The sequence below is a fragment of the Ixodes scapularis genome, unplaced genomic scaffold (assembly GCF_016920785.2).
Source record: "Ixodes scapularis isolate PalLabHiFi unplaced genomic scaffold, ASM1692078v2 PGA_scaffold3__209_contigs__length_174095766, whole genome shotgun sequence".
NCBI lineage: Eukaryota > Metazoa > Arthropoda > Arachnida > Ixodida > Ixodidae > Ixodes > Ixodes scapularis.
Genome location: NW_024609868.1, coordinates 73,180,513 through 73,201,710, shown reverse-complemented (window position 1 = coordinate 73,201,710; position 21,198 = coordinate 73,180,513). Strand labels below are relative to the sequence as shown.

Below are 21,198 nucleotides of genomic sequence, written 5' to 3'. Positions count from 1 at the left end.
ACCCTGTCAGTGTCCCTTTAAGATACCTAGCCTTATTCTTTGAGAAGTGTTTCTCTTCTGGGATCATACCTGAACTTTGGAAATGAGCCAGAATTGTCCCTATTGTTAAATCTGGTAACAAACAGAGCCTTATCAGTTAGACAAATTTCATTGACTTCTTCCCCTAGTCAGCTCCTCAAACACATAGTCTACAGTCATATTTCTGAATATCTTGAAAGTAACTCAATCATCTGCCCTCAACAGAACGGTTTCCGTCGTCATTTTTCAACCACCACGCAACTCCTCAAGTTCACCCATGATATTGCTTTGTCTTTGAATAAAAGCGGACGGGTTGATGCAATATTCATAGATTACTTGAAGGCATTTAATAAAGTTTCACATTGCAAACAACTTGTGAAGTTGAAAGTTATATATAAAAATTTCATTTTACTTGACTAAATCACTAAAACAGTTCACAGTTTGTTTCGTTCGGTAATGCTATTTCTTAATTAAGAAGTTACGGACAGATCAGGTATACTGCAGGGATCGGTGTTAAGATTTGTTTTATTTCTTCTATATATTAATATTGAAATAAGCACTTTGGTTAAAATTCGTCTGTATGCCCATGACTCCGTCCTGTATATTGTTGAGACTGGTTATAATGAAGTCAAAGGGAATCGAAAATCACTTTGCTATATCCGCTATTTTGTTATAACAAACTTCGGTTAACGAAATGTAAAAGGGAATGGGAAATCATAATCGCTCCGCTGTAGCCACTATTTCGTTATAACCGTCTTCGTTATAACCGGTCTCAACAGTAATGATGTTAATTTGGTTAAGGAGCAACTGTTAGTTAGTAAATCCTTTGTGCACTTCTTTAATTAAAGCTAACAATGGCAAATGGAAATTAACTTTGAAAAGACTGTGTTCATGAAGTTTACGAATAAGAAATTGCTTTTGGGTTTTAACTACGGCATTGATGAGTTAGTCTTAAGGGAGGTTTATGAGTACAAATATTTGTGTATTATTTTTTCATCGAACCTTAAATGGGACTGGCACATTGACTTTATTTCCTCTTGCGCCCTCAGGAAATTAAGATATGTTAAACATTTGATAAAATTTCTTTAAAGGAGGTCAAATTAACTGCTTTTACAAGAATTGTTAGGCCAATTTTGGAGTACAGTTCTGTACTTTGGGACATTTATCCAAAAAAGGACATTACCGTAAACTTCCGAGAGAACGCCCATGCCGTTTTTCTGGCTAAATATCTGTAACATAAAAATTCCGAAACATTGCCCACTTCCCGATTCCTGTAGACGTCGCACAATGTCAGACGGAAATTGCATCAACTGTGCAATTTGCTGTATCGGCACGTCTGACAAGCGAGTTCATATCGGGTCCCCGTGCGTTTGTCCCGATCTGCACACGCAATAATGGCTCCCGTAACACGCGAGTTTTTCCCGCGTGTAATGCGAATCTGTTGCGTCCGCAATCTGCGGTATTTGTTCCCGTAACATACGAGTTTGTAGTGGATACCCATGTTTTTGTCCGCGATCTCCGCATGCGATATTGGTTCCCGTGACAGGCGAGTTTGTAGCGGGTTCCCGCGTGTTTGTTGCATAATAAAACTTGAATCTGCTGCGTCCGCGATTTGCGGTATTCGTTCCTATGAGATGCGAGTTCTTAGCGGGTTTCTGCGGGCCCTACGCACCGTGAAATCTACTGTGTCTGCAACCTGCAGTATCCTTTCCCTTGACACAGGAGTTCGTAGTAAATTCCCACATGTTTATCGCACCGTGAAATGCAAATTTGCGCTGTCCGCAATCTGCGGTATCACCTCCCGTGTCACGTGGTTTGAGGCTGGTGCCAGGGTGTTTATCGTTAATTTTTGATAAAGTTTTGCTCTGGCATCCCCAAAGATAGCCCACCCCATGTTTTTCATCATTTATCTCATTTTGGGTAGGTGCACTTTTGGAACTTTACGGTAATCTTATCTACTCTATTCAGGCCAAGGCAATCCAATTTATTTGTAATAGATATGAGGACACTTTTCAGCTTCATCCACTATGACAACCTCTTTTAGGCAAACTGTCGAGCAGTTGAAAATGCTACACAGAATTGTTAATGAAGATAGTGGCACTGAGTGCATGAAATACATTTCTTTTTCAGACATCATGTGCATTAGGCGATCCCATCTTTTAAACATTGTACCCTTTCAGTCTCATATTGCTTTAGAAATTCCTTCTTTCCGAGCACGGTTGAAGTGTGGAACAGTATTAATGTATCTACGTGTATGCTGCAGTACGATGACATCATATTAGAAATCGTGAAACTTGATTTTGTTTGATGTGTGACTGGTGAATCATTATTTTGTATATGTTCTCGTTTACTGTTCACACTACTCATCTGTTTTTCACCTGTGTATTCCACTCCTGCAAAGACCTCAATTGAGGGGTTGCAAAATGTTCAAATAAATAAAAAAAAAGATTGTGCCGAATTGGGCATTATTTTCTACATTGCCCAGTCGTATGCTCCCATGGCTCAGAGCAACATTGTTTCAGTTTTACATCGAAACTGATCAACTCCTAATCAATACACAGAAATTTGGATTTCATACACCACTTCTGCTTGAGGCAAGTATTTAGCTTCAATATCTAAAATGGAAAAATGTATCACAGCAGTTTCTAGCATGCAAAAATTATTTTTGCAGTGCAGTTGAGGTGGGCTGGATACATCTGCCCACACAATATATTATGTATATCGCATTCTCACATTAAGCTGTTCACTCAAGGCCTTAGTATAGCTTTGAGTGAACAGAGAGGTCAATGACCTTAACACAGTCCCTTTTCTTCCCTTATCCAAGGGGTAAAAAGGAAGATTGCATTGAGGCACAACATGTCGTGTTGAAGTCAAGAAAGAATGTGCAAGTAGTATAGTCTCAAGTACATCTCCTTTAACTTTGCAACCACATACTGGTACGCCTACTGAATCTAATTGCTTGACTCAAACACATTGAGCAATCTGTGCATTTCAATCCCTTCCCTCGCATAAACGCAACTACTGCTGATTATTAGTGAAAAGTATTTGTTGAGCAGCTCATGAGCAAGGTAAAAAAAAAAAAAAAAAAAAACATTGCCAGGCTGAGACATTCTATCCAGCACCCTACTAGGCTTCCACCGTTCCTATGTAGTGGAGGGAAGTGGAGGTGATAGCGATCCCCCCCGTTCGCGCGGTGCAATTTGCATCTCCAGCTTGTCGCTCACCATTATGCGGTGGAAAGGGTAAGCGCTCTAGTGAGGGCCCCCCCCCAGTTCTCCTGCTCAGCGGGCATGGTGGAACAGCTTGCATCATGGCTTGCTAAACATCATTTCTGAATGCAAACAACACTCTTCACCATCCCAATGTAATGCTGCAGCCAGTATGGGATTGTACCTTACTAGAGTTCTAGTATTGCGTATAGAAGCAAACACAAGCACTGCGCGTTTTCATTAGAGTTGCATACTCCATGCTGGGCATGCGCGTCGTCGCCATGCTCCAATCAAAGACTGCAATGCCGGGCTCCCCGCACAAGCAGTGTGGAACATGCAACGCAAATGAAACCACACAGTGCTTGCGTTTGCTCTATAGGCAAAACTAAAACTCGCCACTGTATCACCGGTTTCCAATGCCAACGAAACGTGCTGCAGTGAGCAGACATACAAGCAGGTAGGCTTTCCTTCAATCTGGAAAGGCTGAGATGGGAAATATGATGGAGTGTAAGAATTAAAGAAAATAAATGTTCTGAAAAGATTTGTAAAAAACAGAAACATACGTAATTTGTTTATTTTGGGGGGCTAGCGGGGGCATCTGGTCTGCAAGAATTGGTGGCGACTTTGGAAGTTTAGCAGATTGTCGAAAGTTGCGACTTTGATAGCACCATGTGGTTTACCCACAACTAAAGTAATTCTATATGGATTTCTCAGATTAGCTAGAATGTTTTCATTGATTTTAGACTATTTTTATTTTATAACATGCTAATTAAAACTGCTGCAATAGCCACCAGTGATGATGATTTGCACACCTTTGATTGCCATACTTGTTTGTACATTGCAAATTAGACCATAAGCAACAAATTATATTAGAGCTTGAAAAACTGAAAAACTATGTATTAAAATATCTTAATTGTATTATTATTATTAATAGAAATTGTGGCAATGTAGGCCCCCAATAAATGCCATGATCACAAAAATATGCCATTTAACCATAATAGTCTTTCTAGAAAGACCTCATTTTGTTTTCTTTTAAGAATATAAAAAACTGACATTGTTATCAAGATAGACAGGCTTGCGATAATTCAAACAGATCTCAAAATGTTGGTTGTCCCGCTACGTTTTATAATGCATTCATAAGCTGCTTAATTCGAACGGTGATTTCGTGTAATTCATACTTTTTATTCTCGCGGCCCCTTTAAGTGCGCTTCTTTCCAAGCATTGGTGCCCTGCAGAGAAGCAACACTTGTGGAGCTTGCTTCTGCGGATGTTGCTTCTCTGCAGTACACCAGTGCTTGGTGAGACTTGCACTCAATGGGGCTCAAGCAGGGCAAAACCATGTATAGAGAGAGTTTGGTCAATGGGAGCTGCCAGCAGAGCCAGGGCGTTCACCAGGCGCACAGAGAGAGCTTGACATGCTCTCTTGGCCAAACAAAAGACAAAAAGGATCCCCTAGCGGTGATAGCAAGAAACAGTTTTAATCATAGGTATATGGTTTTAATAAGCGTGTAAGAGTTAAATGTAGTAACTCTTCATGGTTGAAAATATGGTGCACGTGATGTTTCGATCATGATCATGCAGAAGAATGTAAGAAATGAATGCGCCAATCAGCTCTGTTCTGCACAAACAGAGTGCGACTGCTCGGACGGCAGATTCCCGGCCCTCGGCGCCTGGCGTACGAATTATGTCGACCGTTCCGCTAGCCGCGCTCTTCCACCATGATTTTGGATGACCGTGATTGAAACAACAGATCCACAATATTTTCAATCACCGAGAGTTACTCCAACGCATCTATTAATTTTGATTCTTGCAACCACCACCAGCGTATTATTTCCGGTTTCTGGTCGGCCGCATTCGAATTTCTGAAGACGCCCTGGAACACGCCCAGCATGCTTTCGGCCAAAGGAGTCTCCTCATTTGCATCCTGCACTTCCCAATAAATGGTCAAACTCTTTACATATATGGCTCTGAAGCAGGGCATTCATGAGCTATGAAAACAGACACTACGCGGAAATTGACATAGCAATTTGCGCTGACACTAAGACGTGGCGGCATGGCATAGGTCCATGTCACAGAGTCCGCGCAAGTTGTTATAGAAACTGCTGCGCGGTGCCCGTTTTCATTACTATCGTGTCCACTGATTAATAGTTGACATTAGACTTCTTGCCCTGATGAACAAACATAATTTTGTTTTGAGCTGTCATATGCTGTCTAAACAGTCCACATTAAACAACATTTCTGAGGGATAAATAAACTTACGTCATACATTTAAAAAATGTTTCATGTGTGGCATACCGGCGTATTATCAGAAGGCCTATGTAGAGGAAATCATCAAAAATCAGCTTTGCACGCGTAGCCATTCATATGGCAAATCATATTTTTATCTTGCATCATATTTAGACAAATTTCTGATAATTCAAACAAAATTTATGGCTTCCTAGAGTTTGAATTACAGTCAACTGCAAACACTGGATCTGATGGATCACGCATTGCTTTAACTTTTGAACCGTTTGTATTATTTGTATGAAATTTGCAGGGTGTACTCATAGCACTGGACAAGGATGCTGTGGAAATTTTCAACCCTATAAATTTATCCCACGATGAGTTACACAAAAGTTCATAATAAAAAAGTGTATCTGCTGAGGAAAGCCATTGTTTTTTAGAAAGGGAAATGAAAATGGCCAGTTTTTTTGCTGGAACATACAGCAGAATACTTGCTTCAGACAACTATGAAAAGAAATTTCAAAAATTATAAAATTTATTAACAAAAAAATATGGAAAAGATTTTTTTTATATACATTTGATTAAAAGAAATAAAAACTTTTCATAACAAAAACAAAAGAGCATAAAAATGCAGAAAGTAAGTTCACAGTCGTGTTCTCCAGAAAATTGAAATATAGAATAACCAAAATATATCAGCACGCATAATTTGATTATGAAATGATAGCTTCCCTGAACTGCTATTTGACACTAAAAAGTGAAGCTGAGATAAATGCCCTTGAAGTTTCGAGATAACATATCACAAATTTCTTTTTGCATGTTAAATGTCAGAAATTCTTTCCAACAGTGTACGTGATGTCTTCCTCAAACTTCTTCTGATATACTGAGATTGATTTCAGTCATTTTCACTTGTGGATGATGAGTGCTACGCAGTGTAGCACACCTCACCAACATATAAAGAATAATTATTTTTGACATTGTCAGTCAACATTGACAAGACTTTGTGAGAGTGTTCCTTGTTATCCATACATTGCAAAACTCTGCAGTTCTGAATATGAATATTTTTGGAAAAAAAAGTGCAATTCAAGGTAGTGTCCCCCCTTAAAAAACATGCACACTTCTGCTGTCTGACTCAGATTCCGTCTTTGGGTATTTGTAGTGAGAACAGCGTTTCTTAATTTATATGTTTTGCAAACATATTCTAAACTCATCACTTGTGGCAATATTTTGTAAAATTTGGATTGATTCTTGTACCTCTGTGCTGAGAATAATGTTAAAGCAATGAATTATGTAAATACCCAAAAACCCATTAAAAGGCCCGCAGTTCATTATTTCGCAGGACAATTATCAGAGAAAGGAAAGGCAGCAACAACACACAAATATCAGCGCCAATTTTTTCAACAAGTACAGTATTCTATATCACATCTAAGGAGTATGAACGACCCTGTCTTTAAAGGAACACTGAAGGCAATTTCGGATATATTTTTGGCGATTGAACTGGGTTCCAGGCACACCTCAGGCAATGTTGCCCAAATTTCAGCCAAAATCGGCGCTTGTGTGCCGTGCAAATCAATTAAACAGAAGCGGTAATAATCGTACCGGGATCGATTGCGGCGCCGCCCTAAAAGTTGTAAGAGAGGACAGGAAAAGCGGAGTTCGTGTGACATGGCGGGGCCTAGAAGCGCGACGTCACAAGAGACGCGTCAGCGATTGGTCGAAACGAGAGACGTGCCCTCGGTCACGTTTTGGTTCGCAACTTTTATGAACACTGTTCCAATTTCCACTTGAATAGCCATGACAAGTATAAATCGGACCGGAAATAATTACTAAACCGTAAATAAAACAGCATAATTATTTTTCTCTTTGCTACGCTGGTCGTGAAACGGGCAACGAGCAACTATGGGCAAACAAAATAAATAAAAAAGGGGCACAGCGTGCAACACGCGGGAGACGTTTGGTTTTGGTTTCAGATGTCGGTGTCGTGTTTACTTTGGGAACACGTAGGATTCTGCAAAGCGCCCAAACTCACTCGCAAAAGCGGCATTGTTGTCCATGTTGACAGGTCCGACGAAACAACCGCGGTAACCAAAGTCTCAATCTCCTAAATGCTACCGACATCGACTATCTATACTTGTCGTCGCTCCCTACGTCACCTTTGTTTTCAGAGGCACAGAAATAAGAATGGAGATAGTTCAGTTTCGGTTTCTTCAGTTCTTTCGTAGGCACAAAAATTATGTGTCACAAATGTCTATAGAAAATTGGGCAGTGTGCTAGGTTCCCAAGAAGCCTAGAAACGCCATTTAAAAATATTAATTAAAATCGTCGCCATTGAGGGACACTTTCCAAAATATTTTGAGGTGCCCAGATCGGACACATGTCGCAAAATAAAGTTTCCGCAAACAACTTCTTCAACTCAATAATTATGCTGAGAGAGTTGTGAAAGAATTTGAAGTAAACACCTATACCGAAAAATTAAATCCAAAATAGGGTTAGTTTTGGTCTCGTTCCAGAACTAAAACGTGCCTCCTGGCATAAATATTGTGCTCAACACCATTTTTGTTTTCAGGATAAAGAGGTGACCTGTGCTCATCACACCCTAGCTTCCTCGTATAAGCAGGAATAACTTGAGTCGCTCAGTGAAGCCAGCACCCTAGACAGGCTCAGTAACTTGAATACCGGCATGCATCTCCAACTCTCGCTATAACCACCATTTTGTAAAATGAGTGATGCCACCTATAATAAATTGTAGTCGCGAATAACGTTGGTTACGCTATGGCATCAAAGCCATAGCGCAATTTTTTTAATAGTAAGCAGTGGTATATTTGCATGCTCAGCTTAGGAAGCCTGTTTCAGAGTCTATAACAGAATAAAGCTTACTTCAAGGTGCGCAGCATGGTCTTTTTCACCTCGGCCATAGTTCCGTAGTCCACGTACAAAACCTGCAAAGAGATGACAAGCCTTGCCCACTCTGTTGGAACGACCGATTGCGGGGAAACCACCTTGCAGGAGAGAGGGTCCTGTCCCACCGACACCACCATGCCCCTGTGCCAGTCGGAGCTGCCGTCGCTGTAAGTGTACGGGGCAGCACAGGGAAACCCCGGCCTGATATGCCGCTCGTCCACCACCTGAGTGTCCGAGCTGTGGCCTTCGTACACCTGCGCATGAATGCCCTTAGTATGAATGTGTAGATCAGTGCTTTACTGTGTTACACCTCGAAAGTGTGTTCGAAGACGGCAAACTTTACCGCTTAGCTTAGTGCCCCAAATGAGCACTGTTCACCACATTAATAGTTTCGATGCAAGCTTTCGGATTCTCAAAGAAAAGGGGGAAAAAAACCGGTGATCGCTTGTTTGCGCTAACAGCATTGGACTATGAACATCCACATCAGAAATGTGGGCGGTTTCGCCCAGTCTAGCAATTTTAAGAACCGTTCGCTGATTCGGCAACGAAAAAGATTAATACCTATAGACGTTTGCAAGTGAGGCTCTTGCACAGCTTCGGACCGTGCAACACGGCGGGAGTGAGGAGCCGGCACCCTCCGACCAGGGCATTCGTTTCCGGTTCGTGGGCATTGCATGACGGTAGATTACACATGATTGTGCAATCCTCCAACAAATATGGCGCTGCAGGTTGGTGTTGGCGCGGTCTTAGCAGTCTCCATGCCGAGAGTTTGTTTTTCCTGCAAAGCGTCATTCTTGGCTGCGACACACTGGTCGCGATAGTGAACCAGCAGACCCTAGAAAAAGACCCGTCCACCCGAGCAGTCGTGTCGTAGGGCGACATCAAAACAGCAGAAACGTTTGTGCTCCGTGTCCGATTCCTTCATTGACACCAATACTTTTTGAGCGTTCGCGGCCCCGAATGTCACAAGTTTCTTGTTTTGCGTACATCTGTGTGCTCGTGTTAAAGTGAGCACTGATGCACATTCTTCTGTGCATGTGCATGTGTGGCTGTGTCCGAGGCGTGTGAATTTTCCCTGGGTTGGGATATTTCACCGAATGGGTTAGGGTTAGCGTTCATCAACATTTATTCCGTTCGTGTAATCTCGAAAGCATATCGCTCTGTTGCTGGCTTTCAGAGAGAATGACATTGGTGTAATCGTAGCAGCTGAAGAATATACAGTAATCCCTCTTTATAACAAAGTCAAAGGGATGGCAAAAACATTCAATATAAGCGGTAAATCAGTAAAAGCAATAGAGTAAAAAAAAAAGACCGCATCTACACGTGGTGAATGATGTTGATTGGGGCAAAGCACTGGTGGTGCGTAGACGCTGAGCCGCAGCATGCCGAGGTTTTCGTTCGTTTTCATCCATGTCAGAAAGAGAATGTGTGGTATGGAACGTGGTTATATACGCATTTGAGCATTTAACCGCAGCGCCCTCTCGTCTATAAACGTTGAGCCAATGCATGCGAAGTTTAACACGATTATATACGCATTTGACCGCAGCGCCCTCTCCTGTATAGACGTTGAGCGGCTACATGCAACGTTTGAACTTCGAACTTTATTTCAGCAACATTATGCCGAGGACACCAGACCAAAAAGCTAACAGAAGCTAGCTTGACTGGCTTCATCCATGACATCCCCAACTCTTGAGTTACTACCACATCTCCAGAGCCCCCTACTCATCCTGTTTCATCCATGACATCCCCAGCTCTTGAGTTACTGCCACATCTCAGAGCCCCCTACTCGTCCCGCAGTCATGGCCGAGCGGTTAAGGCAATGGACTAGAAATCCACTGGGGTCTCCACGCACAGGTTCGAATCCCGTCGACTGCTCAAGCATTTTTTCTTTTTTTAAGAAGACAGATGGGATGGCAATCGATGTGAGCATGGACGCCGGACGGACAAGGCTAGACCCTAAGGAGCTTTGCCCCTAAACCAGTGCGAGCAGCCTTGAAGGTGGACGGGAACACTGCAGAACAGTAGGTCTTTCGTTATGCTTTGAGGTCTAATGCCACGACCGGTACGCGCAGCCGTTTTGTTGTGTGGGGGGGGGGGACGTGGGTGTGCGCTGGCCTGACATAAGGCCTAACATTAGGCTTTGAGGTCTGTCATCAACCAGTACCCGCAGCTAGGGCGATGATGATGATGAGATGAGAAAATGCGATATTTCAGCACGCGCCGCGCCAAACACTGCACTCCTGCCGCTGCCTCACCCAGCTGCGCTGCAGTCACCAGTGAGCCAGGGCGGTCAGCGCGGCACACGACCGCACTCCCTGCAGGCCAATCCGGCCGCTTCTGCTGCTCTCGGCGCCGAGGAACATTACTCGCAGCGCAAAACTCAAAGGAGCACTCAGCGGCGTTCAATTGGATGTTAATGCTTTCTCATTCACAACTCATAGGAAGTGCTTAGGTGTCCTCAGAACGTTTTAATTAACCGACAGGAAGGTCCTCCAGTTGTTGCACCTACAGCACGGGCTTACTGCCTTCGAGGACGCTTCATAGTTTCGCGAGCATCGAGCGTGCACGCCCGGCCAGAATATGACGGAAGGCAACAAAAGCGTGCTGGAGACAGGGCATCTAAAAGAGACAATGTCTTTCTCATCCTGTCATTTATTATATTAACTGAGAGGGAGGTCCTCCAGTTGTTCTGCCTACAGCACGGCCTTCGAGGATGCTTCGTAGTCTCTCGAGCCTCGAGCGTGCACACCCAGCCAGAATTGACGGAAGGCGACCGCAGGCAAATATTTAGAAAGAAACCATTATTCAATTAAATACATGATGTTAATATAAAAAATATATATTTGAATCACATTTTATTCGCACTCAAAATTTTCAAATTCTCTAATATTCACTATCGTACAGGTTGTGGCTCAACCACACCCCTATATTTAACTATTTTGTGGTTGAGATTTCTTTTCAAAAGACGTACCACAGTCGTCTCTTTTATTTTTTTCATAGAAAAGGATAGCATTAAGAACAGGTCGATGCACAGCATTTTAAATCTGTTGGCATTTATTTTCAGAACGGACCGGTTTCGCGAGGATGATGCGCGGTTTCCGTCTCGTGCTATTTCGCTCCCGTTCGTTCGCTCGTCACATTCTCTTTCCCCCTTACAGGGATGGGCAGTATTTCAAATACAAGTATTTGAAATACGTATTTCAAATACTTTGTGTATTTTGCATTTGCACTTAATTACAAATTGGGTAATGTATTTGACGTGTGTATTTAAATACTAAAACGTGGGTATTTCAAATATAATTGTAATTAAATACAATTTTGTGGGCGAAAATACATCCCTCAAATTTATTGTCACTGTCCAGAGCTGGAAGAAAGCTACGTGCTGCACCGAATGCAGTGTCTCTCAATCAAGCACAAGCGTTTAGTGACTTTGTGATTACGGCGCTAGTCCAGGGCAAGAATAGTGACGAAATTGACGTTCATAGGCAGACTGGCTAAATACGTGACTATGAAAACTTGTGATGCTTTCCAGCCTGATTTCCATCCATATTTTTGCCATTCTAAATGCGCGGGTCGTCCATATTTTCGTAACCGGTGCGAGTTGCAACAATAAAAAATTATCTAGCTAGTGCTGCGCGTCTTGGTCGTCTCGGTTCTTTGTTGGTCTATACCAAAATGTAATCGAAAAAAAAGAAAAAAAGCTGCTTAAAGCTCTGTACTTTTTTCACCTATTACGTCCAAGCTGATTACATTTTTTGTGATTATGTTTCTGTTATGTTGCTAGAGCCTCACACACTAACTCCCGAGTGTGCGATGCAAAATTAAAATGAGATACCCAGAAACCAGTTGCAGGTGCCCTGAAGTCGCTGATGCACATTTTGAGGAATGTATTTGGAAAAGTATTTGGAGGAGACCAAATACATTTGGTTGTATTTGTATCTTGTATTTAAATACTTTTTTGGAAATGTAATTAGATTTGTAATTAAATACATTTTGACGAAGTATTTTGTATTTGTATTTCGATACATATTTGAATGTATTTTGCCCATGTGAGTCTTCTGGCACGTTCCCATGGCTGCACTGTGGGAGCGGGAGAGGAGGGTGTCAGGCAACCGTGGCCCAACATACACGACAACGTAAAAGCCAAGGTGCTGACACCTGGGAGGAAAGGTTGGCTCTTCGAAGACAACGATACGCGGACCGCGGGTAGCGATCGAGGGAAGCTGTGGTGGCTGCATTCGAAACAACTGAAGCCCGGCAGAACGGAACGACTCTCCAAGCGCGACACTATGCAAACTGTTGCGAGGTTGGTATCTTCATTCTTCGCAGAGTCGGAACTCCTGCACTAAATGCTAGTGCATTTCGTCCAAAATCAGTGTAGCAACAACAGCATGTTCAGTATCAATATTTTTTTTACCTGTTGGGAGCATGTACACAGCTTGCAAGCTGTCCAGATTGAGAAACTATAGAGAAAGAAAAAAATTCCGAGGACACCTGAGCACTTTTTATGAGTTGTCAATGCAAAACCAAGAATGTCGTTCTTCCCCTCCCTTAGATCGTCTGCGGTGTACCAGCGTGGACGGCCACGTTTTGCCACTGCCCAGGTTGTGACCGCCGACGATATAGATGCCTCAGGTGCCGCCATATTCCATGGCACCAAGAAAAGCAGAAATGGCCGCAGCCCCCCCCCCCCCCTTCCCCCCCCCCCCCTTCCCCCCCCCCCCTCCCCCCTTCGGCAATGCCTAACATGAGAGCAGCGGCCAAACACGCGCTCTCGTGAAGCGGCCGCCAATGGCTATCTAGGAGTTGTTTCGCTCAGCCAATGGGAGAAATCACGTTCTTTCGCAGCTCCAAACGCCGCCGGCTCCGCTCCATGGGTTAGTGATTGCTTTCACATTAATATAGAGGGCAAAAAGTCGCCTACTTTCCCCCAATTGGTTTTATTTTTGCGTGTCCGCTTCCAATCAACGTTCTGGTGGTCTCAAACTCCGAACTGGAGGCACTTGACAAAACGTAAGCATTGAATCACGAGTTCTCGTCCTCTGATTTCAATTTCGACAAGCGTTGCAGTCTAAATTGAAAGAGCCAGTGCTCCAAATGCCACTACCACAGAAGCAACACGCGCACGCGAAGCAGCTCTCCTCCAGCATATCACTTGAGTGTCGAATTTTGAAACAATAAATAGCCCCAACAAAACGAAACACGGTGTGAATAAAACAAACATAGTTCCTCGAAGACATAACAGACAGCAACACCTCATAGGGTGCACGCAGTTTTGCGTATAAGCGGCAACTTTCCAATGTATCATCGCTGCCGCACATGTGTGGTGGCGGTTATACGTTGAGCGCTTCTGCACTGCCTTACATTTTACGGCGGAGACCACCGTCGAAGGGTTAGACAGGCATTGTGCTTTTCCTGGGAACAGAAGAGAGCACTCAATGGTCACCCCATTGCATTTTCAGACGAACACTCTCCCAAGATAGATGTTTCACACCAAGCTATAGTCCATTTCACCTTACAACGGACAGCAGAGTGCGCCACAAGTCACTGAAGACAACCCAACGACGTGTGCGTGTCATGTGACCTTCGCGACGGGTGCAGCTGATATGGCTCGTAGCATTCGCTGCGGTCCATCGTCAAGTGAAATGGAGAGTGGCGTTCTCTCCACCTTATCCAAAACCCGAAAGGTTGCCTAAACCGAAGCAATGACGTCCGGCTCAACTGTTTTGAGAAAGCGCCGTCATTCGGATGATTACCTGGTCCAAATCTGTACGCCGTGCCGTGGGAAAATTTTTTCTAGGGACAAATTGAAGCACCAGGTGCACCACCGGTGCTAGAGATCAACCAATCGGATTGATCGGAGAACCAAATAAATGGACACGGCAGGGGAAAAAGTTGCTGGATGCATCTATTACTTCATAAAACCCCACAAACCTGTCGTAAAATAATGGACGATTGGAAAAGCTGTTTAAACTTAAAATCTAGGTTGCATATTATTTTGGAATAATCAAAATGCCTCGTGAAGGGTGCTAGATCTGCTTTGAAAGAAACGATCAAAATTAAATTATCTTTAAAACTTTTAGCATTTCTTTTTTGACTTTCACATAATCAGTGCTGCTTGTGGAAACGAAATCGAAGTTTCCAGACCAGTGAGTCTGAAAACTGTGCCTGTAATGCCGTCGAGATAAAAAAAAATATAGGCCCCGTGCAAGACTTTCTTCGATGAGACCGTTTCTTTCTTTGTGTCCTCGAACAACTTTTTGCAGACGCGACAGGAAGTGCAGGAAAGAAGGGACGACCGTGTTCACCCACCGTCTCAAGCTCGTTCATGAGCACCTCCAGCTGGAGGGAGGTGTCGTTGCCCTTGAGCTGCACGTAGAAGTTGTGGATGCTGAAGACCTGGGACACGTACACGGGGCAGTACTCCCGGTCCACGAGGCCCTCCTGTACCCGGAAGGGCCCGTAGGCCAGCAGGGGTGGGCTCGCGACAGGGGCACGGGCCACGGGAGGCGCCTCAACCGAGCCGCCGTCCTCCCGCCCAATGTCGCTCCACTTCAGCACAAACTGGCCTGCGTTCGCACAAGGAGCGGCCAAGCCTCGGTCATTAAAAGTTGAAAAGAAGCCCAAGAGAATTTTGAATTTGAAAAGGCTATGAAAGACTGAATGCCGGCAACCAACAAAAGAACACGAGCGAGGTCCGTGCCACACGAACAGACGCTCCAGATGGCCTCTACCAGAACCACTTCCTCGGAACGGTGTAGAGTCAATGGAGTTCTCCAGCGTCACCTTTAAGCACGATGGGATCGCTCGGCGAAAAGCTGTCCCTCTCCTTGCTACATCCCAGGGGCGCCCCATCAGCGTAGTATTTAAACATACTTCGCGACGTTAGTCATCCGCCGTCGGGGTGTCACACGACCATCGGGGTAGCACGTGGTCACCCGACCGCACGATAACGTCAGAGTGACGTGACACGACCGTGCCACATCGCGATGCTGCACGAGCACAGCGTTGTCATCGCCTCGTTCGTATGACGTCGTTGCGTCAAACCTTGCAATACTCAACGTCGAGCAAGCGTCGCAAAGTCATTGGGACAACGTCCCCGTCGAGGCTATCGTGAAGTACCGAGTAAGGGCTCACTCAAAACTTCAAGATCGTCCCAAAAAAGTGGGGGATGGGCACTTGTTAGGTTATCAGTTTTACACATATTTGTACTGCGCATATTTTTTCGAATGTCACGAAATTTGGGGGTGGGCGCTCACGTGAAATGGGTGGACTTTCGGTATCTTACGGCTTGTCCCACAGACGCGAGGGTGCAAAGAGCCAGCCCCACAAATGCTCTACACGTTCAAAACCGATGGCTCGAGAGAACCCACCTTTGCCGAGGGGCTCGTACACGACGGGCAGCTGCCCCGTGAGGAAGAGCACGAAGGCCTGCCTGGTAAAGCCGTGGTCCGAGGGGCTCAGGGGCACCCCCGACAGATCCTGGTAGGCCTGGAGGAGCTCGTCCAGCGACAGGCCCCGGGAGTCGCTCGCCCTGCCGCCCCGCAAACGGGCGCTCATGATCATTGATTGATTGCGTACGATCCGCACCTCCCGCACTCCACCTCGCCTTACGATGGACCACGATGAACGCTACGAGCCGCCGGAGCGAATTTCTAGCTCCATGAAGGTAGGAAGCTTTTGGAGGCAACGTGACGCCACCAGAAATGGAGCCGGAAGTGTGGAGGGACATGCCCCCTACAATGGTCAAAACCACGGCTCTTTTGATCACCCTTGGGTGCCCTTCTTACCTCCATGTCTACCTAAAAGGCTGTTCGGGCGGACCGACAGTGGGAGCGCGACGTCGCGCGACACACTCAGAGCTGCGGATTGGCTCTGGTAAATCGTTGCATCCATCGTGGTAAGTCGCAAAGTGGAACGCACTATGGATACCGAGATTGCAGTGTTAGTTTTCTACGTCATCTACCAGATCCCGGCATGGGTCACAGATTGGATGAGTGTGCCGCGTCAATGGTAGGCTGCCATTTGTGTTCAATCAGCAAGGGCAAGAGGTTCAGCCAAATGCTGAAGCAGCACTTGTGCCCAATTTGTGCCCCGTGAAGGCCTCGGACAGATAACATGACAAATCGAACACTATGGTCTCGCTATCCGTACTCGGCATCAACTCCTTTGTGCTTCAGGCCCGTGCTGCTACGAGAGCACATGGCACCATCAAGCGTCTCATTCTCACTTGCCCTCGGGTGAAGGAAACACCGAACAAGGCCCCGCGCTTACGCAAGTTAATCCAACAGTGATGGAGCACTGCGGAACCTACGCTAGCCTCGCAAAGTAGTACGAGAAAGTTGACGTCTGGTATTGAGGATATCTAACCGCTGCATCCCTAAGCGGCCGATCCAACCGAATCTGCGAGAAAAAATAAAGCACCCCCCCTGAATTTGAAGAAAAATAAACCGGAAAACAGTGAGCCCCAACAATACCCAACAAAAGAAACGGGCGGGGGGCGGACTGTCAGAGCGGTGCCCACCTGAGCGCGCTCTCCAGGGTGGACAGCACCCTGGGCTCGAGGATGGGCTGCCTCTGTCGGTCCACCTGGCATACCATGAAGTCTCCACCCTGCACGGGGCGCTTCACCTCCAGCGTGCCCGCGCAGTTCTCCAGCAGCTGCAGCAGCGTGCTGAAGCCCAGCTCGCCCACCCGCAGCTCCTGGCCGGTCTCGCTCTGCAATGGTGGTCGGGGGGGGGGCTGACGGTCAACAAGCTACAGTGCCCTGAACGCGTCTCAGGACTGGTTCGTTTAGCGCCCTATTTAGCCCGTGCATTGTAAGGGGTCCCGAAGTGAAAACAAATGATGCCGCAAAAGTCGAAGCGTTATTCCAACGATTTACGCGGTCCTGGTAATTGGTTGCAAAAGTTTGGGCAAAAAGCGCAAGCAAATGAGAGCGTCGCTGTTGTCGAGGCGTCCCAAGTCCTGCCTGCCGAAGCTTTCGTGGACTGTCGAGCTGGAGATCGATAGCATGACACTTCTGCGATATCATGAGGCAAAAAACGAGGGACCACTTTTTGGATGCGGAAGACACACCAGTCGGGGGACGCGTTCAAGGCACCATACCTAGGCCAAGGCAAAGTAGTGGGAAACAGGACCGAGTGAAGCCAACACTGGATAGATTAATCGATGCCCGCAAACATCCTCCTCTTTCTCCGCGGACAATCATTGCGGACGGATGGCGCCAGCTCGGCAATCGGACCCAATCCGGATGCCGAGCGTTCTTCCGACGCGTCGAATGGACACAAGGACCGGCCGAACGCCAATGCGACACCGGCATCTAATCGGTGTCTTCGCTCAATCTCGCTGCAATGATGTCAGAATTCTAGTGCACAGGCTTCGATTATTCTAGGTGGTGTTGGTAGAGCCTGGGCACCACCAGGAAGCAGCATCATATCATCTCACAGACGTTCCAAGAGGCAATGTCCTAAATATTTGGTTCCTGCCCGGGGTTAACGAAAGCCTTAGTTATGTATTTCCTGCCGACAAGCTACCCGTGCATTCTCCAGAGGGGCGTACCAAAACGATCAATGTGACCCGAAACACCCGATACGGCCTTTTTCTGCGTCTGCAGTCCCAAGAGTTCAAAGCATGGGACCTCAACTCCGCATTCCGTTCCTAATTCGAACCACGACTTTGGTATTGAATGCAATAGTACACAGCGTAAAATCCAGAATAAAAAACAAAAAAACAACGCCCAACCCCATTGTTCTGGCTAAATATTTGCGGGGTAAAACCGGCAACGTCACGCCACGCTCGCAAATGAGCGTACGTGTCGAGTGGCAGCTTATGCCATCTAGCCGACGACGACGGAGGCATGCACGGCGCACGCATCTGTCGCCGCTGCCACCACTGCAGCAACGTGAACCGAGACAACCGCGACCAAAGCAGTACCCACCTCGTACACCTCTGCGAAGTCCTTCAGCCAAATTCCGTCGGGATGGTTGGAGAACATCTGTAATTTAGCCCGTGACTGGTCAGTCTCCGGAGAGCTTGGAGCAGCAAATCTCTAGCGTTTGTGCAAGTGGCAGGAAATTTAAAAACTGGCAAACGAAAGTGCGTGGCAGTTTTACAGCGACACTGCAAACCTGCTATAAAGAGCAATGGCGCCAGAGGAAGATTTGGATTTGCTCGTTTGAGAAACTGACATGGGGGCTGCTAAAAATGCCTATTAGGACATAGTATTTTTATTGGTTGCTGAACTGCACTCACAAAGTGTTTGTGAATGCAGTTTCTGCAAGAATCAGTTGACATCATATTTTCTTTTTTCTTTTGGAACTGTTACAGCAGTGGTTCTCAAACATGGATGTGTCGGAGACCCCTAGGGGACTCGCCAAAGTGATGGGGGATCCCATGCCAGCAGGGAAACGGGAAGGAGAAGGGGGAGGGGGGGGGGGGGGTACAAAAAAAGACAACCAATTGCAGTGTGAGAAGGGCATCCTTTACTGTTCTCGACAGAAGTGAGAAGGGCATCCTTTACTCTTATAGACAGAAGTGAGAAGCATCAAGTGAAAGAATGAATGGATGGATGGATAGATGGTAATGGCTGTACTCTTTATAACGGGCAGTAGCATGCACCACCTAGACAAAGTCAACTAAAAAACTTTTTTTTTTTTTTTTAAATGAGGAGAAGGGGGGAGGGGAGGCTTTGCGGACAGCAGGAATGGCTTTACAGACCCCAGCGGACATGCGGAGCACCATTCAGGAACAACTGAGCTATCGGAACAAACTTCGCACAAAAACTTAGAAGACCCCAAAAATTCGTATGCCTATCTAACGATGAGAATGAGCAAGTTCACTGTATGCTTGCGATTCCAGCCCAGGCAGGAATGCACCCTTAGAGGTCCAACATTCACCATCCTAAGTAATGGATAAAAAGAAACCACATCTAACTGGCCAATGGGTAATGTATTATAATGGCCTGTACTTGCAATAAATTCTCGTTAGTTAAGATAGTCAATACGAAGCATTTGCAAGGATTGTACGGTTGCAAGCAGAATTCATTACAACGTTCATGCTAGAACCACGAGTAACAGTACACCGTTCCGATTACCTTATACACGTTTGCAAGAAAGGCTCCTGTGCGCTGCCATTTTGAGCGATGCTGGCGCCCCGTACCGTTTCCGCCATGCTGGGGTGCGCGATGACAAGATGGTGCCGTTTGCTGCATCGCCGATGGCTAACGTTAGAGGCACACTTACTGTCTCGGAACGCAGGAGGAGGTATCCACACAGAATCGTAGCATCACATATTGTAGGGCGGGGCATTTTTAAGGGCTGGAGCTGACTCTATAACGATCGCAGCCTCTGTTCCTGCATGTTGTGGAAGCCAGAGCTGCCGCGAGCGCAGCCATCGTTGATGCAAAGGCCATGCGACTTGTGGCGCATTCTGAAGAGCGCCTTGAGACTTTAGATATTTTTGAAATTTTTCGATTTGTTACTAGTTTAGGCATTTTATTTAATTATCCATGCTCTTTCGCGGTCGAAGACGACACGTGTACGTTTTGTAGTTATTTTTTCAATTTCTTTCTGCGCTCAGTGGTGTATGCTTCGGCGAGAGACGCTTGGCAACATTGTACGACAACCAGCGAACGTCCTGACTGGAGAGTAGGTCCGCCTCACCTTGGCGCGCGGTTCGAGGTTAAGCCGGGATCCCACTTGCAAAGGTGTATAGGCGCCACCATTTTGGTGCCAAGTGCAGAACGGGCACAACTGGCGATAGTTACATCCGAAAATGTGGCTTCGTTAGCTCTAGATACGGTATCGGATTGTCTTAACGCTTTTCGAGAATGACAAAGCGTTTCCTGCAATTTCAGATATAGCTTCAGATAACTGGCAACCACAATTTCCAGAACCAAGATGGCTGAAGGGTCGTTACTCAGAAGCCTACCGTATTTGCTCGAGTAATAGCCGCACTATTTATGAGCAAGGCCCTTGCTTCTACTTTCCCGCAATGCACATATACAGCCAATCATTGCGTTGCGCATAAATAACATAGCGAATAACCTGATCGAAAGCACGATTCTCCATATAAATGCAATTTTCACAGATGGTATCTTTGCGCGAAGACGTTATTATCTCTGTCCTGTAAACCGCAGGAGTCATGCTGTCGATCGTGGCGATTGGCAAACCGCGTGCTCCGTGGAAAAGAAAACCGTCAGGTTTTCTTCATAACCAGTGCGGCCATTACTCGAGTAAATACGGTAGCTTATGCGGCGGTTCTCGTTCACACCGCATGGACAAAATGCACCTGCCATTCATAGATTCCGAACGAATCCCCAGACCCGCTCCCAACAAACCCCTCCCCCCTCCCCCCCTCCCCTCCCCTCCCCCCTCCCCCCTCCCCCCTCCTTTCCCCTCCCCCCCCCCCCCCCCCCCCCCCAAAAAAAAAGGACCGAAGGAGCTGACTGACCCTCTTGAAGCCGCTGACCACCTTGGGGTTGAGGGGGAGGTCCCCGCCCCCCGTGGCTCCGCCGACGATGACGCTGCTACTGCTGCTGCTGCTCAGACTGCTGCTCCGGGTGCCAATGCTCCGGAGCTTGAGGTCTGCGCAGGCGGGGGGAGGCCTGCTGGCCGCGGGAACGGCCGGCATGGTCCTCTTGGGGGTCCAGTCCTCGGTCAGGGGCAGTTCGGGAGGGCCCGGGTTCTTCGGTCTGCATGGCGGTTCTCCGGAATCGGTGTGTGCGTAGAAACTTTTGACTCGGCGACTGGTTGACCTCAAATATGCTAGGAAACCCGTCGTTAGAGCAATCTCCATAAAAGATACCTAAGGTATGACAATAGTATCCAGAAAACGGTTCTGATACAAA

At 46.2% G+C, this 21,198-nt stretch overlaps 1 protein-coding gene across 4 annotated transcripts in view; it reads right to left on the bottom strand.

Moving 5' to 3' along the window:
• The window catches only part of LOC8042237 (tudor domain-containing protein 5), a 67,952-nt gene that overhangs the window by 30,692 nt on the left and 16,062 nt on the right, over positions 1-21,198 (bottom strand). For 2 of the 4 annotated variants that reach the window (XM_040206028.2, XM_040206029.2), the window contains exons 5-11: positions 20,802-21,042; positions 18,289-18,345; positions 16,873-17,066; positions 15,722-15,882; positions 14,661-14,917; positions 8,447-8,602; positions 8,325-8,386 (exon numbers count right to left, since the gene is read on the bottom strand). In XM_040206028.2, the coding sequence (XP_040061962.1) occupies positions 8,325-8,386; positions 8,447-8,602; positions 14,661-14,917; positions 15,722-15,882; positions 16,873-17,066; positions 18,289-18,345; positions 20,802-21,042 (1,128 nt within the window). Of the gene's footprint in view, positions 1-8,324; positions 8,603-14,660; positions 14,918-15,721; positions 15,883-16,872; positions 17,067-18,288; positions 18,346-20,801; positions 21,043-21,198 lie in introns of all 4 variants that reach the window. The other 2 variants (XM_040499353.1, XM_040499354.1) reach the window with 1 other exon arrangement.